The 21,292-nt window shown below is 46.4% G+C and overlaps 1 protein-coding gene across 1 annotated transcript in view; it reads left to right on the top strand.

The window, feature by feature from the left end:
- MAP2K4 (mitogen-activated protein kinase kinase 4) overlaps positions 1-21,292 on the top strand; it is a 76,353-nt gene that overhangs the window by 25,574 nt on the left and 29,487 nt on the right. Inside the window, exons 2-3 of the mRNA XM_069032428.1 lie at positions 1,963-2,065; positions 20,179-20,353. Coding sequence (XP_068888529.1) covers positions 1,963-2,065; positions 20,179-20,353 — 278 coding nt within the window. The remainder of the gene's footprint in view (positions 1-1,962; positions 2,066-20,178; positions 20,354-21,292) is intronic.

Raw genomic sequence — 21,292 nt, forward strand, 5'->3', positions numbered from 1 at the left:
CAAACCATGCTGTTTGCTTCCCAGGGGCAGCCTAAGCATCTGTATTTGTTGGATTTGTAGAAAATCTAGCTCCAGATGGTGGATTGACATAATTGAAACTATCCTTAGAAACCTACTGAGGTAGAAATCAATAGACCAACATCTAACTGTGTTAAAAAATGTCCTGTCCCTGTGTGAAAACAGGAGGAAACTTGGTGTATAAAGTTTACAAATAGTAAGAATAGGAGCAGGCTGTGAGGAGATTTTCTGATGAGGGTTTGTAGCTAATTGTGTCAATTTTAGTGTTGGCCCAGTTCAAGTCCCGTGTTCTCCTGAGCTGTATAAACATTGCTGTGAGAAAGGGAGAATCTTACAAAGCAATGTTATTGCCCTTTCACAGAGGTCTGGGGTTTTGGGCGTGTGAATGAAACAGACTTGAAGGATAATAGAAGAAATCCCTGGACCCCATCTGAGATTTGTGCTGCCATCATGGGACCAGTGAGCAGGGGGCTGTGTGGCCATTCTCCACAGGTTCCTGCCCAGCACCATCCCCTCCCCTGTGCTTGTGCAGACCTGGGGGGAGCTGACGAACAGGGGGAGGTTTCAGGGATAAGTGTCGCATCCTCCAGACCCTTGGCAGTCATTAACTGTCTGGTTTTGCTCTGTGTGAGGGGGGAGATGCCCTCAGGGAAGCAGTCAGAAGGGGTGTGGGAGGTCGGTCAGGCGATGGCGTGGTGTTGTGACAGGTTGTGCGCTCACAGAAGGTCCTCTGGTTCCTCAGTCCTGCAGACCTGCCCTCAGGTGTATGCTTTGCTCCAAGGACAAGCACAAAGTACAGAGTACATCTGTGCTGGCTGACGGTGTCCTTAGTGTCAGCTTGAAATGGATGGGTACAATGGGAATGGTGAGGCACTGGCACGGGCTGCCCAGAGAAACTGTGGTTGTCTCACCATTCAGAGTTAGGTTGGACAGGGCTTTGATGAACCTGACCTAGTGGAAGGTGTCTCTGCCCATGGCAGGGGTTGGAATGAGTTAATCTTTAAGGACCTTTCCAACCCAAAGAATCACCCAGGCAGTGGGAAGCTGGGAGGGATTCAGTTGTGGACTCCTGGGAAGGTGGGGGGGAAGAGGCCTCATCTCAGGTATTTTGGTGTGGAGGAGTGCAGGTTTCCTGTGGGTAAATGGGAGCAAGACAGGGTCTTCTGTACCCCAGTGGGAGGGCTGGGAAGGGGGAGCTGCCTTTGTAGTCCCAATCCTGCTGTTGCTTGAGCAGGTCATCTCAACTTCAGTGGAAAATAGAGAGCCAGTGGCTTGAGCAGTGACCAGGATCCCTCCCACACTACTATTTATTTATTTTGTGTTTCCCACTGCTTCCTCAGTTGGCTGCAGAGCTTTCCCTCACAGGGTCACCCCTCAGATGCTCTCTGCTTGGCAGCCCACCTGGCAGAAAGAGCTCACAGATATCCATCCTCCCTCAAGCATGGTTATCTCCATTTGCTGCTAGCCTGAGGAGGGTCAGGAACCCCAACAGCCATCCTGTGCTTGGAGTCTTACATAAAAGACATCCCAAGGTGCTCTTTCCATCTTCAGTGCTGTCCCCCCAGGTCTGTTGGTGTGCCCAGGCTGTGTGTGGCAGGCCAAGCCTCTGTGCCCCATGGGTGTACATGGAGGATGCTGAGCCCTGGGGTTGAAGGTGCTGTGGCTGCTGGAGCCCTGGCAGGTGATTCCAGGTGCTCCAGCTGTCACAGGAGGTGCTGTGGGTGCTTTGCTTTGGCAACTGCCTTGGAATGAGCTGGGGATGACCTTGGTATGAGAGCCGACTCTGTGTCTCCATCCCCGTGTCCTAACACAAGCTGTGATTCGCTAATGTTGTAAAATGTAAAATCCTTTTCTCACAATATGTCATTTTTTTTCTGTTTATTTCCAGATGCTCTCAATATTTTGTGCTGACAAAAAGTTTACTTTATGTTCATTGTCTCCCAGGTAAACGCAAAGCGCTGAAGTTAAATTTTGCAAATCCACCTTTCAAGTCCACAGCAAGATTTACTCTAAATACTTCTGGAGTTCCTTTCCAAAATCCACACATGTGAGTATAAAGCCAATGGAACAACTTTGAAATGATTTAGCCAACATCAAGTGTTAGTTAAATGCAGTTTGATTAATTCGGTTATTTTTAAGTTGTTTAAATCTCTCAGTTTGAGTCACTATAAAAGATTTTTTTTCCAGAATTAAAAAAAAAAGGTTAAATTGGGATCTTCTTGGTTTACACTGGAGCTAATGCCTTCCAGAATTGATTGAATTGAGTATTGTAGCTGATAATGCTAGATACACCTATAATTAATGCCCAGACTGATTCACTGTTGTTTTTCTATCTCTTTGTTCAGCTTATTACTTTTCATTAGAATTTCTTGTTTCTGTGTTACTTGTGAAAGCCATAACTGTGATAGAATTGTTTTCAGCACGACAACAGACAAAGGTTGAGGATTATCATTTTAGCAACAGGGAGATGTTAGGGGAGTTACGCAGAGATTAGTTCTCAGTGAGTTTTCTAGCCAGTTTAGCCCCAGGATATCCCTGTCCAAAGTCTGAGAGCAAGCATGGCACAGAGCTGTTCCTGACTCTAGTAAATACCAGGGTACATCAGCACCAAAAAGATCAGCTTTGTATCCTCAGATCCACCAATCTAGCTGGACAGTGCTGCTCTGCAGCTGGTCCCTGTGGCAGATGCAGCAAGCCTGCAAAAGATGTCCCACGTTTTTCTTCTCTAAGGTCTCAGCAGTTTTGTCAGTGTCAAGTCTCAGAAACTGCACCTGCAGCCTCCCTGCTGCCTGGGCTCTCTGGAGTGTCCCTGTCATGGGCTGCTCCTGCTTGGCTCTGCATGTCAGTGCCTCTCTCCTGGAGCTCAGTGCCTTCTGCTTCCCCAGGACATAACTGCTGGGCTCTGTTCTTGGGAGCTTCTTTATGCTGGGGATTTTCAAACAAGACTTTATCGAGTTAGGAACGTGTTTCAGATGAGTTATTGATGGTAATTATAACATAGAGAAATTTTATAGAGTACTTTAGATGGTTCTCAAAATCTTGAGTGACCTTTCCAGCAAATCCTCCTCTTTCCTTCTCTCTCTTTTCCTCTCTAAAATAAGAGTATTCTTATTGGTTGTAGAGCTCACATTTAGAGATTCACTTTTTGTGTCTCATCACATCATCAAACCCTTGTAAAGATATTCTGCAGAACCCCTTCTGGGGTTCTTTCCTCTCTCTGACCTTGTTAGTCCATTAAATAAAGGACTTAGTTTCAGCTAGTGAGTGCCCACCATCAGCCATCTATAGGGATTTGACTTTTCTGTGTTCATCTGTGTGGATTTCTGTCTCGGATTCACTGGAAGTCACAGTGGCTCCTGTCTAGCACAGAAGAGCTTTCGTTGTTAGTCGATGGCATCTTAAGTTTCATGTTTGTGCAAGTGATTGTCAACACTGTCCAAGACAGGTGCTGCTCTTTCTCTGTGGGAGTTGCAGTTGTTGGCCAGGATTGGATCCTGGGCTGGTTAATGGCTGAGGGCTTGCAAGTGTTTTGGGTTGGATAGGATAGCTCTTCAAGTGCCAGAATTGATGGTGGTGTGTCTGTGCTAGAGCTCTCTTGGGAGGCTGCAAGCTCCCAAGGCCATTTCTGTTTGAAAGAGATGGATGCTGTTAGCTTGGTTGCTTTCTCTGTGGTGAGGCTGGCTGAGCTTGGATGCAGCAAATTGTCTGTGTGTCCTTTATGTGTCCGTAGCAGATGCTGTTCTCAAAAGCAGTGTTGGCATTTTCTGGTTGCACGCTTCTGTCAAGTGTTTGTCTCACAGCTGATGTATCTTCGTCTCCTGCCTTCTTCCCTGAGATGCTGGGGTGACTTTTTCCTCAGTAGGCTAGAAACCTTTTCTAGACTTTGGATTTGGACTGGATATTTCAGACCTCCTCGCCCAGACGTGTTCCTGTTGCAGAGTGTGTTTTCTGTTCACCGAGCCCCTTCTCCTCAGCCTGGTGGAGCAGAACAGCCTGGGTGTCCTCCCGAAAGGAGCACTGGCTGGGGATTGCCCTGGACAGGCCCTGTTGGTCCAGATGGGTGGATCTGAAGATACAGAGAGGTTAATTTCTCACATGAAATTTGGGGTTCTGTGGTTTGGATCCACCGATCCAGGGGTGTCCTGTTGCTTCTGCCTTCAGGAGGGCAGGGGGTCCCACTGTCAGATGTGTCTTGCCTGTGCTGAGCTCTGGTCTGGGCATGAGAGGAGGCAGCCAGGGGTGACATGCAGCTGCCAGGAGATGGGAATTGCCTATTAGCTGTATTTTGCTTGATTAGCAGGTTTTGGTTGGGAAACTGCTCAGGCTGGATTGTTGGATGTTTAGGTAAGAGTGTGGTTTCCTGCTACATAGACAGAAAGTAAAGGAGCAAATGGGGCTCCTCATGGTGGCGTGTGTGTCAGGAGGGAGGAAACATCTGTGAAAACTGCACCCTGGAGCAGAAACATGGCTGTTGAGGAGGGGAAGCATGTTGTGCCACAGGTGGCATTCCAAATTTCAGGCTATTGAGTGTTACTGTGCTCCTTCTCAGTGCCAAGGCTCCATACCTGGATAAAATGGGTACAGAGCCCACATTCTACCAAGGTGCAAGTTCTTCTTTCTTTTGAGGGTTTGTTTCTCAGTCTGAGAAATCTTCAGGGGTGTTGGAAAAGAGGTTGGGGAGTGTGGAGGAAAACAATTTGGGGAATTGCTGTAAGCCAGGGGTGGAGTTCAACTCCAGTGAGCAGGGGCGATGCACACACAGGCTGGACAGGACTAGTTGTGGTTTGCACAGGGAGGTTTCCCAGGTGATCTTTGTGTGATTTCTGACTCCATCTGTTCATGCTAGTTCCTTGGTTTTCATGGCATGTTACCTGAAGGAACAATTTCAAGGCCATGGAATCTCAATTACAAAATGTGGCATTTTTAGGACTCTGCCCAGTGCTTCCCGGTTGCCTCGCCTCCTGCAGTGCAGAGACCTTCTGTTCCCACTGTACTTCTGCCTGGAGGCTGTTTCCAGAGCTTGGCTGCTGTTGTAGTTAGAGGCTTTTTGCTAATGCATAGGCTGTGCCCTGGAATACTGTGTCCAGGAGGAGACAGTATAGATTCAACACTACTGGATGCAGGAAGTTGATAGATGGGTTCACAAACCTTCCTCCTGCCCCTCTTTTGTAGTTTCTTTCCCATTTCTGGAGGTTTTGAGCCATGTGTTGTGATTTGGGTGCAGCGTGGGGCCTTATCCCTCCAGGCTGCACAATCGTGCTGCCATGGGGGCACAGGAGGTGGGAGCCAGGGCGGGATACAGAGCCACATGGAGGAATGTGACATCACATGCAGGAACAGGAGGAGTCGGTGAGTGGTCAGGACCTCTGAGCTTTGCCGTGCCATCTCCATTAAGGCATTGGATCTGAGAGCTGCTGAGGGCCAAGTGGCACTGGATGGTATGGCCTTGCTGCTCCTGTCCCTGTCCAGCCCATGTCACCCTGAGCCTCTGCCCCAGGATGTGTTCCTCTTTCACCTTTACGAGTACATCCACTACCAGCTGTGTTGGGATGTCTTGGAGGAGGTCACCTTTGTCACAGATATTCAGGAAACTAAGCAAGGAGGAGAGGCAGAGAATAGGGCTGCGAGCCGGGGACAGGACCCCTCACATCTCCAGTGCTGCCTGGGGTTTGCCCTAAACGTTTTCTGAATTAGAACATGTGTTATAATCAGGGGGCTTTGAAGTGACCTTGAAATAGGAGACCTACTCAGTGGGACTTAGAATGAGATTAGAAACTGGAGGTATGTTTCTAGTTCTAGAATTTGGGCTGTTGTTCCCTGAAATCTCCCCTCCTGGAGATGCCGAGGGCTGAGACCTCCCTTATTCCAACTAAGGGGCACTGTCAGTGGCTTTTTGTGCAGACCCTGTGGGGCAGGTGGGCAGAGCCCTGAGCTGGTGTGTTGAGCAGCAGGAAGCAAGGCAGGGGTTTGGAAGGAAGGTCCCTTCTGGTTCTGTGACTGCCTGTGATGGAGGAGGTGTGCCTTGTTTGATTCAGCTGGAACTGCTGCCACCAAATTCTCGAGAAGTGCAAAGAGATTTTTCTCTAGGCATAACATGTATCCTGCCTGTCTGTAGGGCATTCAGCACAGCTGTAAACAAAATTTTACATGCAACCTGTACAGGGTAAGGCAAAATAGAGCCTGAATTACAGACAGTAGTTGGGGAATATAATTCATACTTGAAAGGGAGCAGTCTAGAGAAGATGTAAGAGTTTTACTGGTGGAAGGATGCAGTCTAGAGAAGATGTAAGAGTTTTACTGGTGGCTGATGCCTGGTCAGAGTCAGTGAGGCTGTGTGATTACCATGCTGTGCAGGCTGGGGAGCAGTTGAGGCTGTGGAGATCTGCCAGCTCTCTTGTGAGTTTAGGCTGAATTTGTCACTTAGACCAGATTAACAGCTGCTAACTTTGTTTTCCCTGCAGCAGACGTTGCAGAGGCTGGAGGACACAAGCCATGGTTAGGGTGAGCTCTTCAAATTCCAACCCATTATACCAACTGGAAAGCATCCCACCTTTTACCTCATCTGTCCTGTGTCCAAGTAGGATTTAGGTCACAAACAAAATTAGATTACTCCGTTATCTATGTGGAAGCTTTACAGAGCTACTTGCAGCTGGTTGCCTTTGCAGAAAGGAGATTCAGATCACACTAACAGGAGTGATGTGGTGAGGTGTGACTGTGGCTGTGCATGGCAGGATTTCTGGCTGGGCTGTGCTGCCCATTGCTCTTGAAACCAAGTTATTCATTTGGCTGTAGATGAGATTTTTGGTTTTCTGGAAAGCCTTGTATTCTTGTGCAGTGATGCATGGATGTTGACTTAGAGGATTTAGATCGACCTGCTAGGAAATGTGCAGCAAGCACAGGGAATGTTGATGGGCATCTGGTTCACAGCTTGTTGCTTCTTGAGTGTTCTGTCTGCTGGCTGGGAAGTCTCTTAACTCTCAGAGGTGCCACCTCTTGAGAACCTGATTACCAGAGCATTGCAATGTCACCTGGAAAGGTGACAAAATGAACTGACCTCTCTTAATGTTCAAACCTGATGTTTGAAGTGTCTGGTGTCCAGTTGAACACCACAATCTCCCTATAGCATGTGAGTGTCTTCATGGATTTATTGGAAGCTTCCAGAGCTGCCCTGTGTGGACCTTCTCCTTGTGACACCTGGAAGAGTCACACGCTTTCCAGGGAGCTGCCCCAAGAGTCTGTTGGATGTTCTAGTGAACTGTCAGGGCTGCATTCTTCAAAAGCCAGTGGAGGTCCAGTTGCACATCAGACTCTGCTGCTTCCTTTTTTCCTGTATAGTTCAAGGACTGTTATTCCTGGAAAGTTTTTTTTTTCTGGCTGTTCCAAAGCCTCTCTGAGGTGTTTGTTGCTCTTTTAATCTCCTCTTAGGCTTTTCCATACCCTTCTGGCATGTGAGATCAGGCTCTGTAGCTGCACAGCCTGCAGCTGGTGAAGTTCTTTAGGAAATAACCCGAGAGAGTTCCTACCATTCTTGAAAAAAACCCCAAAAACCTAAACCCCAAAGGGGAATATCCTAAATTGGCATGTTCTCTACTACCAGTGTGAATTTTCCTGTAAATATTTCTCTGTCTCTTCCTCATTTCTGTAACTGTCGTTTACATCTTTATTATTACTGATTTCTGTTATTTTCCTGCTGTGTGATACCTTCCTGTGGCAGGAAGTGCTGCCTGGAAGCCTTGGAGGCAGAATTCAGAGTCAAAGGTACCAAGAATTTGAATTTTTTTTCTGTGACTGAATCTATCCCATTTCCTGAAAGTTGCAGTATCTGGAGGTAATCACTTGTGTTTTCAAGGCAGCACAAGTAAGATAGAACCTCCAAGGCCTCAGCAGAGACATCTCAGTGTTTGAGGGAGCCTGTGGTAACCAGGCTTTCACTTTTTGTACAAACATCACTGTCGGTTCAGTGCTGGAGCAGTGCTTCTTCTGTACTTTTTTCAGGAGCATTTTTTGCAAATTGATGAATTTTGCCTTGTGTTTAACCTTCCTCTTTCTTTCGAGAGTTTGCAAGTTCATTTGGCCAGTGATCTCTGAGGCCTGCATGACAGAAATGATGTGGTCTGTAACATACTTGAGTATCTCTGGCTTCGAGATCACTGCTTCAGAGAAGGTGCTGCCAGAGTCAGTTTGACATTTTCACTGAGTGTGCTGCTTTAAGGTCTTTTTTTTTTTTTTTTTTTAACTTTTGAAGTTTTGGTCTATCTTAAGTGCAAACCCTCTCTGCAAAGGAGCTTTTTGCTGTCTGCAGCTTCCAAATTAAGCTTCTCTAGTGGCAGCTCCCACATCCCTTGGAGTTTCACTGCCCTGGTAGGACTGTTCTCTTCTTTCTGTGCAGGTTTGATATCCCAGCACTCTGCTTCTGACTTTAGGCTTTCTGTGTGTGGAACAAAAATTTGGACCTTGTGCATCTCCGTTCAGCTAATTCACATGAATTTTTCAAGGGTGCTGAGCACCTGCCTTCCTGCCACACTGCAGAGACCTGGGCTTCTCAGAACTTCTGGAAACTAATGACCCACCCTTGGGTGTCTGAATCAAATCCAGCCTGCTGTTAGGTAATGACCTGACTCCCGTGGGTTCCAAATGCTTCACGGGTGCTGAATGATTGAACTTTGCATTATAAATTGTTGCACAAATCTCTGCTCTCCCCATCCTGCAGATGGCAAGCTGGGAGATGCTCTCTTTTGGAAGAGATAAAGGTTAGGCCAGAAGCTCGTGATAGAGTTCAACAGGGATCTCTGATCTGTGATCCACAGGTAGCTCCATGTTACCTCTCCCATCTGGGCATGGTTGGGATCTGCTGTCCTGGTTCTTGTGCACACAGCCATGGCCAGAGCTGCTTATCTGGGGGCAGAATTCAGACCTTGCAGCCTTGACCCTCTCGGTGTGGTGCATAGCAGGACCCCTGCCTGGGGCTCAGGGGAGGCCCATCCCCTCCATGGTGGGAAGAGGAATGATGGGTGAGAGGATGGTGATGGTGGCAAATCACCTTCCAAAGCACTGAGACCTGGCCCATCCTGCCCAGACAGGGACAACAGCTGGGTACTGAGGTGGTGGAGGAGCCGTGGTGGCAGCAGGGTTGGGTTATCCAAGGAGGGAGAGGCTGAGGCTTCTGTGCCTGTCCTTGTGAGCCCTCATGGCAACACAGCCATCCTTGGCCTTTGAGCTGGGACACAGATGTCTCACACACCAAGGCATGAACATCCTGCAGTTCCTAATTCAAGGTGTGATGGCTGATGCTTGGGCTGCCCCCTCAGGGCTGTTTTCCATGGCATGTTGGGCAAAGGAAGGTGGGATGGGGTAGTGGCAGAGCTGTGTTACCCATAAAGGTATTTTTAGTAATGTTGTCCTCACTTTTCCAGGGACACTAAGGTGGTGTCTGAAGTAAGTCCCTGAAGAGCAGGTTCTGACTTGACTGCCAGATTTTGTTCTACTGAGTTGAATGGTGTGGAGGGGTGTGAAGTACTCTGGGTCAGTGGGAATGAGAAAGGTAGAGCAATGAGCTGGAAATGCTTATTTTCAAACTGAACTTGACTTCATTCAACATGAAATCTCCATCAGTGTGGTTGCCTGCTGGGACATAGTGTGTCTGGACAGAAGAGCAAAGCTGGGCATGTCTCCCTTGGGGAGGAGTTTCCTGTAGACTTTCCTTCTCATGCCTGGCTCTTGGCGAGCTGTGTTGCTTCCCCTTTATCCAGCAACATGGCTCCATGGGTGGTGACCTGTGGTTCTTCCCTGAGACACAGACAAGGCATCATCCTTGACTCCATCCATGCCCTTGGCAAAAGCCCAGTGTTTGCAGCCTGTGCAGGACCAAGTTGCTGCTTTGGGGGTACCTGTCATGCTCCAGAGCCTGAAGGAGAGCTGGGGGTGACCATTTTCCTTGCTTAGTCCGCTTGGTTCCAAAAGCACAGGTTTATAAACCTGAATACAAGGTCAATGCTTTGATAGAGCCTTGTGTAGTCTGCAGAGGAAGACTATTTAGGGAAGTCTGTGATCCTGGCCATGAAGAACAGGAATTTTCCCCATTCTCCTTGCTGTGTATGAGATGAGGGGTGGTGCTGCCTTTTTGGAAAGCAGTTCATGGCTTCAGGCTATGGAGGATTGGGTGTGGTTTAAGAATGTTTTGGGTTTATGTAATTCCTTTGGTTGTGTCCCGATGGTTCCGGGGTAGCGCTGGGTCTGGCAGGAGCAGAGCTGTCCCATTAGTGTGCAACAGACCCCGGGGGCTCCTGAGCTGCAGCCCTCTTCACACATCCAGGGGGACACCTCTGCTCCTGGCACAGCTGCATAACTCACACCAAGACATAACTACAACAGTGTTTGTTTCCAAGCAGGGAAAGTAGGTCGAGTAGTTTCAGAGTTGGTATCAGCTCTTCCCTTCATGCTGTTGTGTTACCAGAAGCAAAATTTTCTCCTCTTCTTTCCTTTCCTTTATTTTGAGGTTGCTGCATCCACCAGCAAGGACAGCTGTGTACGTGCTCTAGGCAAACTGGTTCTAAGTCTTGGTGTGTGGAGACTTTCAAAGCTTTCAGGACACCAAAACACCTCAGTCTTCTCTGCAGGGCTCTTGAGAAAGTGGGAGACCCCAGCTACATTCATGTTGGACTTTTCCGTAAATAACATCTGGACCTGTATTCTCAGAGTTTTTAAAGACTCGTGTGTTTGTCTGTTGCCATTTTATCTGGAAAATTCTCTAAGCTATTCTAAAGCTCGCATTTCATACTTAGTAGAGAAGGTGAGATGCAATTCCATCTCTGAGCATTCAAATGCTCTGAGTAATTATTCACCAGTAACTTTTTATGGTTAAGAAGTACAGGTGAGATCCAGAATTCCACGTGACAACTGGAAGTTGCTACAATATCTCCCTTTCTTCCTCCTGCCATGAGCTGTCCTTGGGATTTGAGCTTTTTAATCAAAATGATCCCAAGCCAGCTGTGTGTTTCCTGCATCCCAGGGTGTCCCAGGGATCCTCTGAGCTGAGTGCATTGCTGCTGTCCTGCCCAGGAGGGAACACTGAGCATTGCTGTGTCTGAGCTCATCACTTTGTAAGGCAGGCTCTGAAAACCCATCAGATGGAACTGATTGCCATTAAAATTTTTCCAGGGAGCAGGAGATGCTTTTGCTGATCTTTCTAAACCACCTGAGAGCATGGCATGCCCTCTTGGCTTTCTGTAGTTCCTTTCTTCTAGCCCCACGAATCTGCTTTTTGAGCTTTTTTTTTTTTGATTCAAGGTCAGTGGGGCCACAGTTGTCCCATCCTCATGTCCTGTATGTCTTAGGGACTGGTGTCCTGGCACATGGGTGGAGTCCTCAGGCTGAAGAGAGCCCATATCCTCATGTTTCCCCCTCCTCCTTGGCAAACACAGTAACTGCTGGCTTTCTATGCAGAACGTGCTGGTGTTGGGAGAGGAAAATGGGATGAAGCAGAATGTTATATGTAACATCTCTGAATGCATGTGTATAAATATATTTGTGTGTGCACACAGGTTTGGTCTCTACCCATTTTTTGGATAAATATCTTGTTCAATAGTTATTTACAAGTAACAAAGTAGAACATGGCTCATGCATTGGGCTGAGCTTGGTGCCCGTGTGTCTCTGCTGTTGTGCAGCTGGTGGAGCTGGGTTCTGACCCTGAAGGGCTGTCAGTGTCACTGTTAGAGGGTCAGGCATGGACCAGCACAGTTTGTATCTGTGACTGGACTGAACCCTTTGATGCCAGATGGGAACCTTGCAAACCACATTCCTGCAGGAAACACCTATAAACAGCTGCCATTGCCAGCTCTCAGAATAAACTCTGCTCATTGCCACTCCGTGTACTTGGGATCCCTCATTTCACCAGAGCAGGACAGGCACATCCTTTATCTCTTCAGACTTCAATCACCACCTTGTAGTAAAATGTCTTGTGTTTTCCCCTGGCTGTGGAAAAGCGAGTCAACTCTTCTGCTTTGTGGGTTCATACTGAAGGAATCAGTTATGGCTTTTGTCTTCTCTACACATGGAGGAGTGGAGAATAAAGACAGAAGAGTCTTCAGATTCAGAGACTGCATTGACCCTGCAGATCTTTATTGACAACTTCTGTCCTCACTCTGTATAAATGAATGACTTCCAGCGTGTGCCGTGGAGGACATCGGGTCTGAATGGACAGGATGCACACAGGAAAATCAACTGCTGTACAAAGTGGTCATGGAAAGTGCTTTGTGGTGGACAGGATGGATGTGATGGAGGTGGGGGTTGGCCTGTGGGGCTGAACTGGTTTTGGAATTCTCCTTGTTTGGGGAACAGGCTTCTGAAAGGGACTTAACTTGCCTGGGTTTGTGGTGTATCATGTCTGGGAAAACTACAGACATCCTTAATATCAGGTGGATGTTCTTGCCTCGTATCATGAACACCTCTTCATTTTGGGAAACTTAGTAAAGAGAGAGCAAATCATAGAATCATAGCATAAACTGAGTTGGAAAGGACCCACAAGGATCATCGAGTCTCCTGGCCCAGTACCCTGCAAAAAATCCCTCCCTCTGCTTGGGAGTGTTGTCCAAATGTTCCTTAAGCTGTGGCAGCCTTGGGACCATGACCATTCTCTGGGGAGCCTTTTCAGTGCCCCAGCACCCTCTGGGGGAAGAACCTTTTCCTGATATCCAAACTAAATCTAAATGGCCAAGCCAGTCTACAGTGAATTATGACAATGCTGAACAGTCTTCTTTGTTGAGCCTGTTTTAATTCCTTCCTTCCTAAGATATGCTTGGAATAAATCCAGGTGAGCAAATGGTCCTTCATGCCTGGTGTAACTGGTGCCTTTGCAGAGACAAGTGTGGATCAGTTGGAAGTGATTGTTTCTGATGTCTCTTGCTGCAGCAGTGTGAAGGTGGTTGTCCTCTCTGAGGAGCACAGGGGCTTTGCTATAACACAGCTTGTGTTCTTTTCTCTCTGAGATTCTAGGTGGGTATTTCATACCAGTGAAAGAGAGGAAAGGTGATTCTCTGGGAACATTGGCTTAGCTCCTTACAGCACCCTTAGTTTTCTGTGAGCATTCTTACAGAGCTCACAGCAAAGCAGCTCTTGGCTCTGAAGGGTCAGTGAGAGCACCGTGCCCCAGCAGCCATCACAGAGGAGCCCAGCATGGAAAATCTCACACACTACTGGAGCCTGGGAATCTTCACCTGGCACAAGTCTTTTGTCTTAGAGAAGGGACATTTTAAATACAAGTCAAATCTGGTCTACTTAGTCTTGTTACAAGCTCTTTTGGTCACCACGCTGAAGTAGCTGCATCTCTGAATAAGCAATCTCTGTCTTGCAGTCAGGTGCTTTCTGTGTCTCCCATCTGTCCTTGTCTGCCACAGAAGGAAATACATGACCAGGTGCATTCTTGGCAGTGAATTCCAGATTATTTCAGGCTGTGATGCAGCCCAAGGTTTGTGGGATATTGTTCAGTTGTATTTTTTAAAATCCCAAAAGAGAAGTTGGACTTTTGCAGACTAGGGTTGTAATTTTATGTCCTACAGAAGTTTAAATTAGAAAAATCACTTCTTTAGAGTATTTGAAACTAAACCATTTCTTGTAGTTGAATTAGCAGTGCTCATTATCTGCCCCTCTCAGGTGGTTCCCACAAGGAGCTGAGCAGAGCCCCTGGTTCCTTTGCTGACCATGTGTCCATGGCTGCAGTGGTCAGTGGTGCAAGTATCCAGGGCTTGTTCTCCACACAGTGCTTAGCAGAAGCCCATCTCGCCCAAGCTCCTCCAACTGCTCTGGGATAACAGGTCCTCATGTTGAGAAAGGTTTCTGGAGCTGGACAGCTTGAGGGACTCCGAGATCCAGAACACAATTTTTGTTCCTAGAGAAATCTCATAGTGCAGAGTGGTGATTGACTCTTGTCACTTGTAGGGCCCTGGAGGGAATAAGTATGTAGTTGTTCAGTTCATTCAGACTTATTTGGGAGAGGGGATCTGATGAATGGCAAGCCCACCTGGGAGAGACCACCAGTCCTAGATTGGTGGATTCAGGATGGAAGCTCGATTTTTAATTTTTTTTAAGGGAAAAAAGTTGTTAGTAAGATCTGCCTTAGCACAAGGAAAGCAGAGCAGGGATGGTCAATGTGCCTCAAAGGAAGTAGCATGTCACTAACATAGAGTATTTGGCTAATAAGTTAATGCATGTTTCTAATTGTAGTAATAATACAGTTGGAAATAATAATTCTCATTGCTGTAAGAAAACAAACTGCTTATGACTTAATATGTTAAAATGAGTTCAAATCATCAGGTGCTGCTTTGCCCCCAAGGAGGGGAGGTTGCTTAGGTGGAAATTGGAAGAAAAAGGTGTGGCTGTAATTTGTGCCGCTGAGTGCTCAGTGGGCAGTGTGACTAGCTGAGTATTGTGTTGTACGTTATTGTGTCATGTGATAACAGCACCATGTTTTCCTGTCATTTCCACAACTTTTCCTGGCTGAAGTGACACACAAGCAACCCTGGGTAGTAATCACATTGTCCCGTTCAGTTTCAAAAGGAGAGAAGCGGACCTCATCCAGAAACTTTCCAGCAGGCTACAGTAAGCTTTCCTGTCTGTTAGCCATTGTCAAATCTTCTCCATCCCGCAAAAATGGCATCTCTTAAAGTAATGAAATTGTCTCAGAAATAGTGTCATTCCATCGGGTGATTGCTGTGTAATAATGATTTTGCAAACTATTTATGGTCTGTATTGAGGTTATTTTGTTCATTCTTATGGCTGTGCTCGTGTCTCTGTTTGCTGTTCTCTCTCAGGGAGCTGCCCATGACCCAGGAGAGGAAATAAAAAGAATCAGCATTCTCAGAAGGGTTGTTTAAATTAATTAGCTCAGGGTTTTCCAGTATTATCCTGAAGTTCTTGAATCCAGTGTAAGCTTTGAAATCCCAGCTATGGGGGGTTCAGTGAATGTGCTGCAGTCTGGCTCGTGGCCGAGTCAAAATGAGTTTGAGATCAATGTGCTTGGTTAAATTCAGCTCAGTCTTCGCCATGGTGGGTGGAGAGGTTTCCTCCATGTCAAGAGCAGGGTTAATCAAATCCATTGTAACTCAGTACTTTACCAGGGAAGCTTAATACGAAATATTGACATTTTAAAAGCCTCACCCAAGCCCCATTTGAGTCAGGGAGACTCTTTGCAGCCTTGAGCATGTGCTGGGCTGAGACACATGGGCTGTGGAATCTTCCACTTCTTGGGAGATTATCTTTATTTTAAAGTTTTGGAGGAGCATAAAAAGCCAGAGCAGTGCTAGGGAGAATTTCAGCTTCTTGGTCACAAGGAAAGGGAGCAAATGTAATTTGCTTTAGTCTGGATGGATCACAGTTGCAAAACTATTTCCTTCCTTTGCCACGTTTTCTGTATCTCTTCTTCATGTCTAGGAATCTGTTACTAAATATAATGAAGCCTCAAGACAGTTTATGTGGATCAGAACAAACCCAAATTAGTTCTGCCCCTCTTGCAAGGATGCTGTTTGTTTATGAAAAGCGAAAATGTCTTCTTTTGAGAATCCAAAAGCTTTGTGACAGCACCAGCATTTCCACCCCTCTAGAAAAAAAGACCGGGATGTTTCTTCTGGAGACTTTTTCCAGTGCAATTCAATTCATAGGGTTGATATGGTGTTAGCATTGGCCTGCAGGGTCTGAAAATGGTTTTAGAAGTGACACAGACTTGGAGATAGAAGAAACAAAGCTCTGTAGAACCTCTCCAGGCTGTCTGAGAATCTCGGTAGGACCATGTCAGCCACAGTCCTAAACTGTGTTTGTACTCTGAAGTTGCACAGTGTCATTTGAACCCTGCAGTTGGCCTGGAAGCTTTTTTTGTTAGGATTTACATTTTAACTTTGACTGATGGACCACAAACCAGTTTTTTAAATGCCAGCCTTTTTACCAAGCCTGTGGAGAAGTAGAATATATTCTCATTAACCCTAGTGTAAATAGGAGCTTTAATGAGAGACTTCTGAGCAGAATCCAGCACCAGGCAGGCTTGGGAAGCACAGCTGGTTTGCTTGGATCTTTTTGCTTCTGCAGATTTTATTCATGTCAGCTGTACCATCAAATATGCCAACTTTTGGGCTTCTCTGAGTCCTGCAGAGCTCTCAGCAAAGTGAAACAGAGGAGATAGGTAGCTGCCTACATCATCTGCCTGACCTTGCTTCATGTCTGTTGACTTTCAGTTTTACTTAAAGTAACCCACCAACTTTTCTCTTCTTCTTTCAACAGTCCTTTTTCATTCCAAGGAAATGCTTGTTTTAAAAAGTTGTGGCCTCCCTGCAGTTGGTTGTTAACAGCAGGGCTCAGGGAACTTACACAGCATGTCTGGGAGCTTCCCAAGCTCTCCGTGGGTCTCCACAGAAGATTTTGGGCTCCCTGGCCATCACAGACCTTCCCACACGTGTCCAGCTGTGCAGCTTGTGGCAAGCAGCCTCGTGGCCGTGCTGGGCCCGGCGGTGCCTGGCGCCAGCGCCCGCCCGCCTCCTGCCAAGCTGGACACAGCTCTGACAAAGGACAACTGTTTGGAGGAGTTGTTGTCTTGCTTGGTGCTCCTAATCCCTGGAATAACTGCTGTCACAAGCATAGTAACCATCTGCAGGGAGACCGACACATTGGTGCCTTTCAAGTGCAAGGATCGCAGCCACCTCCTCAGCCCCTTTTTTCTTCTCTTTTCAAAAATTTTCAAAAGCAAGATGGGGAGTTGGAAGCTCAAGCCTTGGATGAGTTGTCAGGAGCTGTAGTCACTCCAAGGTGCTTTTGGAAATGCTACTTTTAACTGTTTGAGGAGTATCTAGCCCACTTTAGCTATTTATATTATTTTTTTAAATCATATATGAAGACCCTCAAGTCCACCTTACACATCCTGAGCATTTGGAGAATGTATGTCCAATTTTGCCCAACATTCCCAGCCTTAGAGGAGGTTAGATTGCACAGCTTAGAAACAAAATGGTGAGAGAAGGCACATGTCTGCTCACTTTTGTACAGTCTCTGATGTGCACTAATCCCAGGGACTGGGCACTAACTACTTTTTACCTTCACTAGACCCAGGGCTGTGTGGTTGTCCTGCTGTTCTCTGAAGCAGGCTGCTGTAGTACCCAGAGCACCAGGATGTAGTGCAGGGTTTGGGGAGGCTTTTTTGCATTTGGAGGCATATCCACCCTGTGGATTTATGTCCTCATATATCTGCAGCAGTACAAGCATACAGACAGATGTCCTGCATTGGTGGTTTAGTTTTTATTGCCTCAAAAAAATTCCCAATTTAGATCAACACAGAGAGTCTGTGTTCTAGATTTGCATTTTTGAGCTCCTTTCTTGGCATGAGAATCCCTTGGGATTTTGATTTACACTGAAAGATTCCGGATACAAAGTGTAGGTTTTTTGACATTAAAAGCAATTATTGCATTCCACTTATGACTCTTGAGGTGGGCCATGCTGCTTAAAGGAAAACTGCCCTGCTTGCATATGGCAAATCAGCTAAGTGAGCAAAACCTCTATTCAAGTAGCTGTCACTCTGTCAAACTGATGGTTTGGTTATTTGACCATTTCCCATGGTATTTGAGAAAAGCTAAGCAGGAGCCGTGGTTGCGAGACAAGGCAGATGGCATCATAAATACATAATGGAAATGAAGCCAAGCTCCAAGACAAGAGGGTTTGGGGATGGATGGTAATGGTCTGTCTCGATCCAAACCCCTGGAGAGGTGCAGAGCCCTCAGTGCAGCCCTGGGGAGGGGCTATTCCTGAGCTCCCACCTTCTTCCCGGCAGCTCGAGGCCCCATCGTGCAGCTGCGGAACAATGGCACAGATCTGCTTTCACACCACAGCTGGGGACACACAGGCTGCTTGTGTGACAAGGAAATAATGAATTCCAATTCACTTTCTCTTCTGGTGCAGGGTCAGAAAAGCAAAGTTTCCTAGTCTGAAAAACAGAGGGAGGAAAGGAGAAGGGTTTAATTGCTTATTTGAGTAAATTACCTCAATGTTTAAATTTTTTAACTGCATGAGAACTTTGATATGAAATGTTATTTTCAAATAAGAGCTGGAAAAGGAGCTCAGTCAGCCAAAACACAACATTTCATGCTCTGTTAAATTTCACCTCTCTGCCGTTTTCCCTCTGCCTTTTTGAAGAGGATTTAGCTCTCAAAGATCGTGCTCCTTCGTGCCCACGAGCTGCCAGGAGGTGAGGCAGGAAAGGCCTGTTTGCCTGTGCCTCCTTGGCATGGTGCTTCTCACCTCCCTTCCTCCCTCAAAACAAGAACTATTTTTATGGCACTGACAAAACAGGATGGTGGAGCAGTTAGACAGAAACCAGTTCAGGAGCTCCCAACAGAAGCTGTCTGTGAGACACTTGGCACATGTGGAGGTCATGTTTCTTTTCTTTTTTTTTTTCCATTTCTTTTTACCTCTGTTCTTTTCTTTTTTGTCATTTTGCTGCCTTTTTTTTTTTTTTTCATTCATCACTTTTTAGTAAGCAATTTCCATGGAGAACCCCACTGAAGGCAGTGTTTATTATGCACAGGAGCTCTGAGATGGCGTGTCTGTCTCACCTGTGCTTGTAGCACTATCAGGTGCTTTCCCAAATCATTCCTAAGCGCAGTGTAGGGAACAGCAGATTGAAATCTTGAGCTGGGCAGGTTAGAGAGTAGCAAACACTGTGGCAGACACAGCCCAGCAGTGGGGAGAGGAGCTGATCCCAAAGGCTTTCATCGAATGGGTCAAGGGTTCAGGACATGCAGCTGCTCCAAATGTGGCAGCACTAACCCAAAGTGCAGCAGAGGAAGCCATTTGAACTGTAGCTGCTCCAGTCAATTGGCCTTTTGCCCTCACAAAACCTGGGATCCCAATAAAACCCAGTCCTGGTTGGCTCCCCAGCTGGGTGGTGTTTGCAGCTGCTGGTGACCAACGTGAGATTTATCAGCGTGGAATCAGCCCTGACCTGTTTATTCCTCAGCTGATAAACTCAGTAAGCTCCATGTGTTTAGTGGAATCCTCCCTGTGTGTTCTGCTCGTTGGGCCAGACCCTGGACAGGGAAGAGGGGGCTGGATCAAATATCCAGTGAGTTTGATAGATCTCCCCTGTACACAGGGTGGTCACAAGTACTTGTGTGCTTTAAAATCTGTGTGAGATCGGTGTGCCCTGCAGTGGGAACTGTCTGCAATGCATCCTGAAAGTGGAAAATGTGGGCTTTTGGCTTACTTTATGACTCGAGAAGTGTGAATCAGCTAATTAACTAATGAAAAACTGAAATTTTGCATGGCATTTTAAGATGAAAAGTGTTGCAAATACTTGTCCATTTCCTACTAATTCAATGGTAGCATTGCTGCATGTGAATGAGCCATTGGGGACACCTTTGAGCTCTTCTGTTCACAAATTTTGGACATTCATCTGTTCCTTACCTGGGCAAATCCTGGTGGCTTCAGTAGGGGCAGGGTTTGCCTGAGAAAGTTAATTTAGGTGCTTGGTGAAGACACACTTGAACAGGCAGATTTTGTTTTCATATGTCACAAAGAACTTGTCTTGGTTTTTATAAAAGCTTGGCTCTTTATTTGGTTTTGGATAAATTAAATTATTATCTAAGTGTTTTGGGTTTTGGGGTTATTTTCTTCTTTAATCGCAGTTTTTCATTAAGGACAAACTTTTCCTAAAGTCTCACTGGTTTACCCAGAAGAGCTTTACCTGTATTAATAGAATTCCAGCTGGAAGGGAGGCAGGTGCTGGGATGTGGTGGTGTAGAGCAGCAGGAGCTTTGGGGAGATGGGGCTGGGCATTCTCTTCTGGCTCTTGGTGCTGCATATTACCAGATCCTGCTCACAGCCTCCTGTATTTTGTGCAAAGTAGAAAGAACTGTGTAAATGAGTGCTTAGAATGACTCTATGAGACATATTGAATTTTATGCTGCAGCTGGAGAAACTTATCCTTAATTGAAGCTGTGGGCAAGTGTATGTCATTTTTGATTTAACATTTTCCCTCACCCCTCCACCCCTCACCCCAACCAAAATCCTTCGTGGAGTCAGATTGTTGCTGTAGCTTTGTGAACCCCTCTCTTCTAATGTTTAATCAAGTGCTGAAAAGAGACATTTAAAGACTATTTAAAATGTGGAAAAATTGCTTCCCAATATTTTTGACAGAGAGAGACTGAGAACACACAGCATTGAATCATCAGGAAAATTGAAGATTTCCCCTGAACAACATTGGGATTTTACAGCAGAGGACTTGAAAGACCTTGGAGAAATTGGACGAGGCGCTTATGGTTCTGTCAACAAAATGGTCCACAAACCAAGTGGGCAAATTATGGCAGTTAAAGTAGGTGATGCCCATCCTTACATTTGTACTTCAGTCCATTGGGATGCAGTGTGATGGAGAATTAAGGTTCTTCCATCTAGCACCCATCTACTGCTCTGTTCTATTTATTTCTGGTGTAAAGGCTGCTGTTTGCTGAAAATACAGTGTATAATGGGCATGTTTTCAGGTGATTTGTGAAGTTCTCATAATTGCTGTGCCCTTTTCAAAATGTCTATCAGGAACCTGCTGTTCTGAGGGGATCACACGTCTCTGGAGACTGATGATGGGGCACGGGCCTTTCACCTCTGGGTCACTGGTTCAGGTACAGCCTAGGCTGGTGGGAGGCACAACTTGACATCTCATAGCTTCTTGGTGTCTTTTGTGAAATAAGGTAATGGCTTAAAATCAGCTGTTTATGTCAGCATATGTGCCATGGTGTGGCCTTGCCAGAAGGAGCTGGAATGGAGTGGATGTTTTCTAGGGAATGTTGTGCTCTTGCTGATGTATGATGGAGTGTCTGCTTTGTGCTTACCATGTCCTGGAGGTGGATAGTGTAGCAGGTTTCTTGACTGTCCATTTTCTACTTTATGCTACCCAAAATCTCACCTTAGAACCAGGAACAGCCTTCTCTCCCAGCTGGGCAATAATCCTCTGTATTGCCACAGCAGTGCTGCTCACTGGGCATCTTTGAGGAGCTGCTTGTCCATGGAGGAGGGCAGCAGCTGTTCTCTCTCTCTCTCTGGTCCTTTCCTTTGCTCACTGCAGGTTACTAATGACATCTATCTTTTAACTCTGATATCAACTAAGTGCTCTCATGGCTCCCAGGAAAAAGCAGAAGTGAGCTATGTAGGAGTCTGTGTTGCTGTCTTTTCCAACTCTCTGTCTTCTTTGGAATATTCCCTGATCTGATCTGGAAACGTTTGCCCTGCTGATTTCACGTGCCAGGCACTTGCAGCTCCA

This window comes from Aphelocoma coerulescens, chromosome 18 (genome assembly GCF_041296385.1).
Source record: "Aphelocoma coerulescens isolate FSJ_1873_10779 chromosome 18, UR_Acoe_1.0, whole genome shotgun sequence".
Taxonomy (NCBI): Eukaryota; Metazoa; Chordata; class Aves; order Passeriformes; family Corvidae; genus Aphelocoma; species Aphelocoma coerulescens.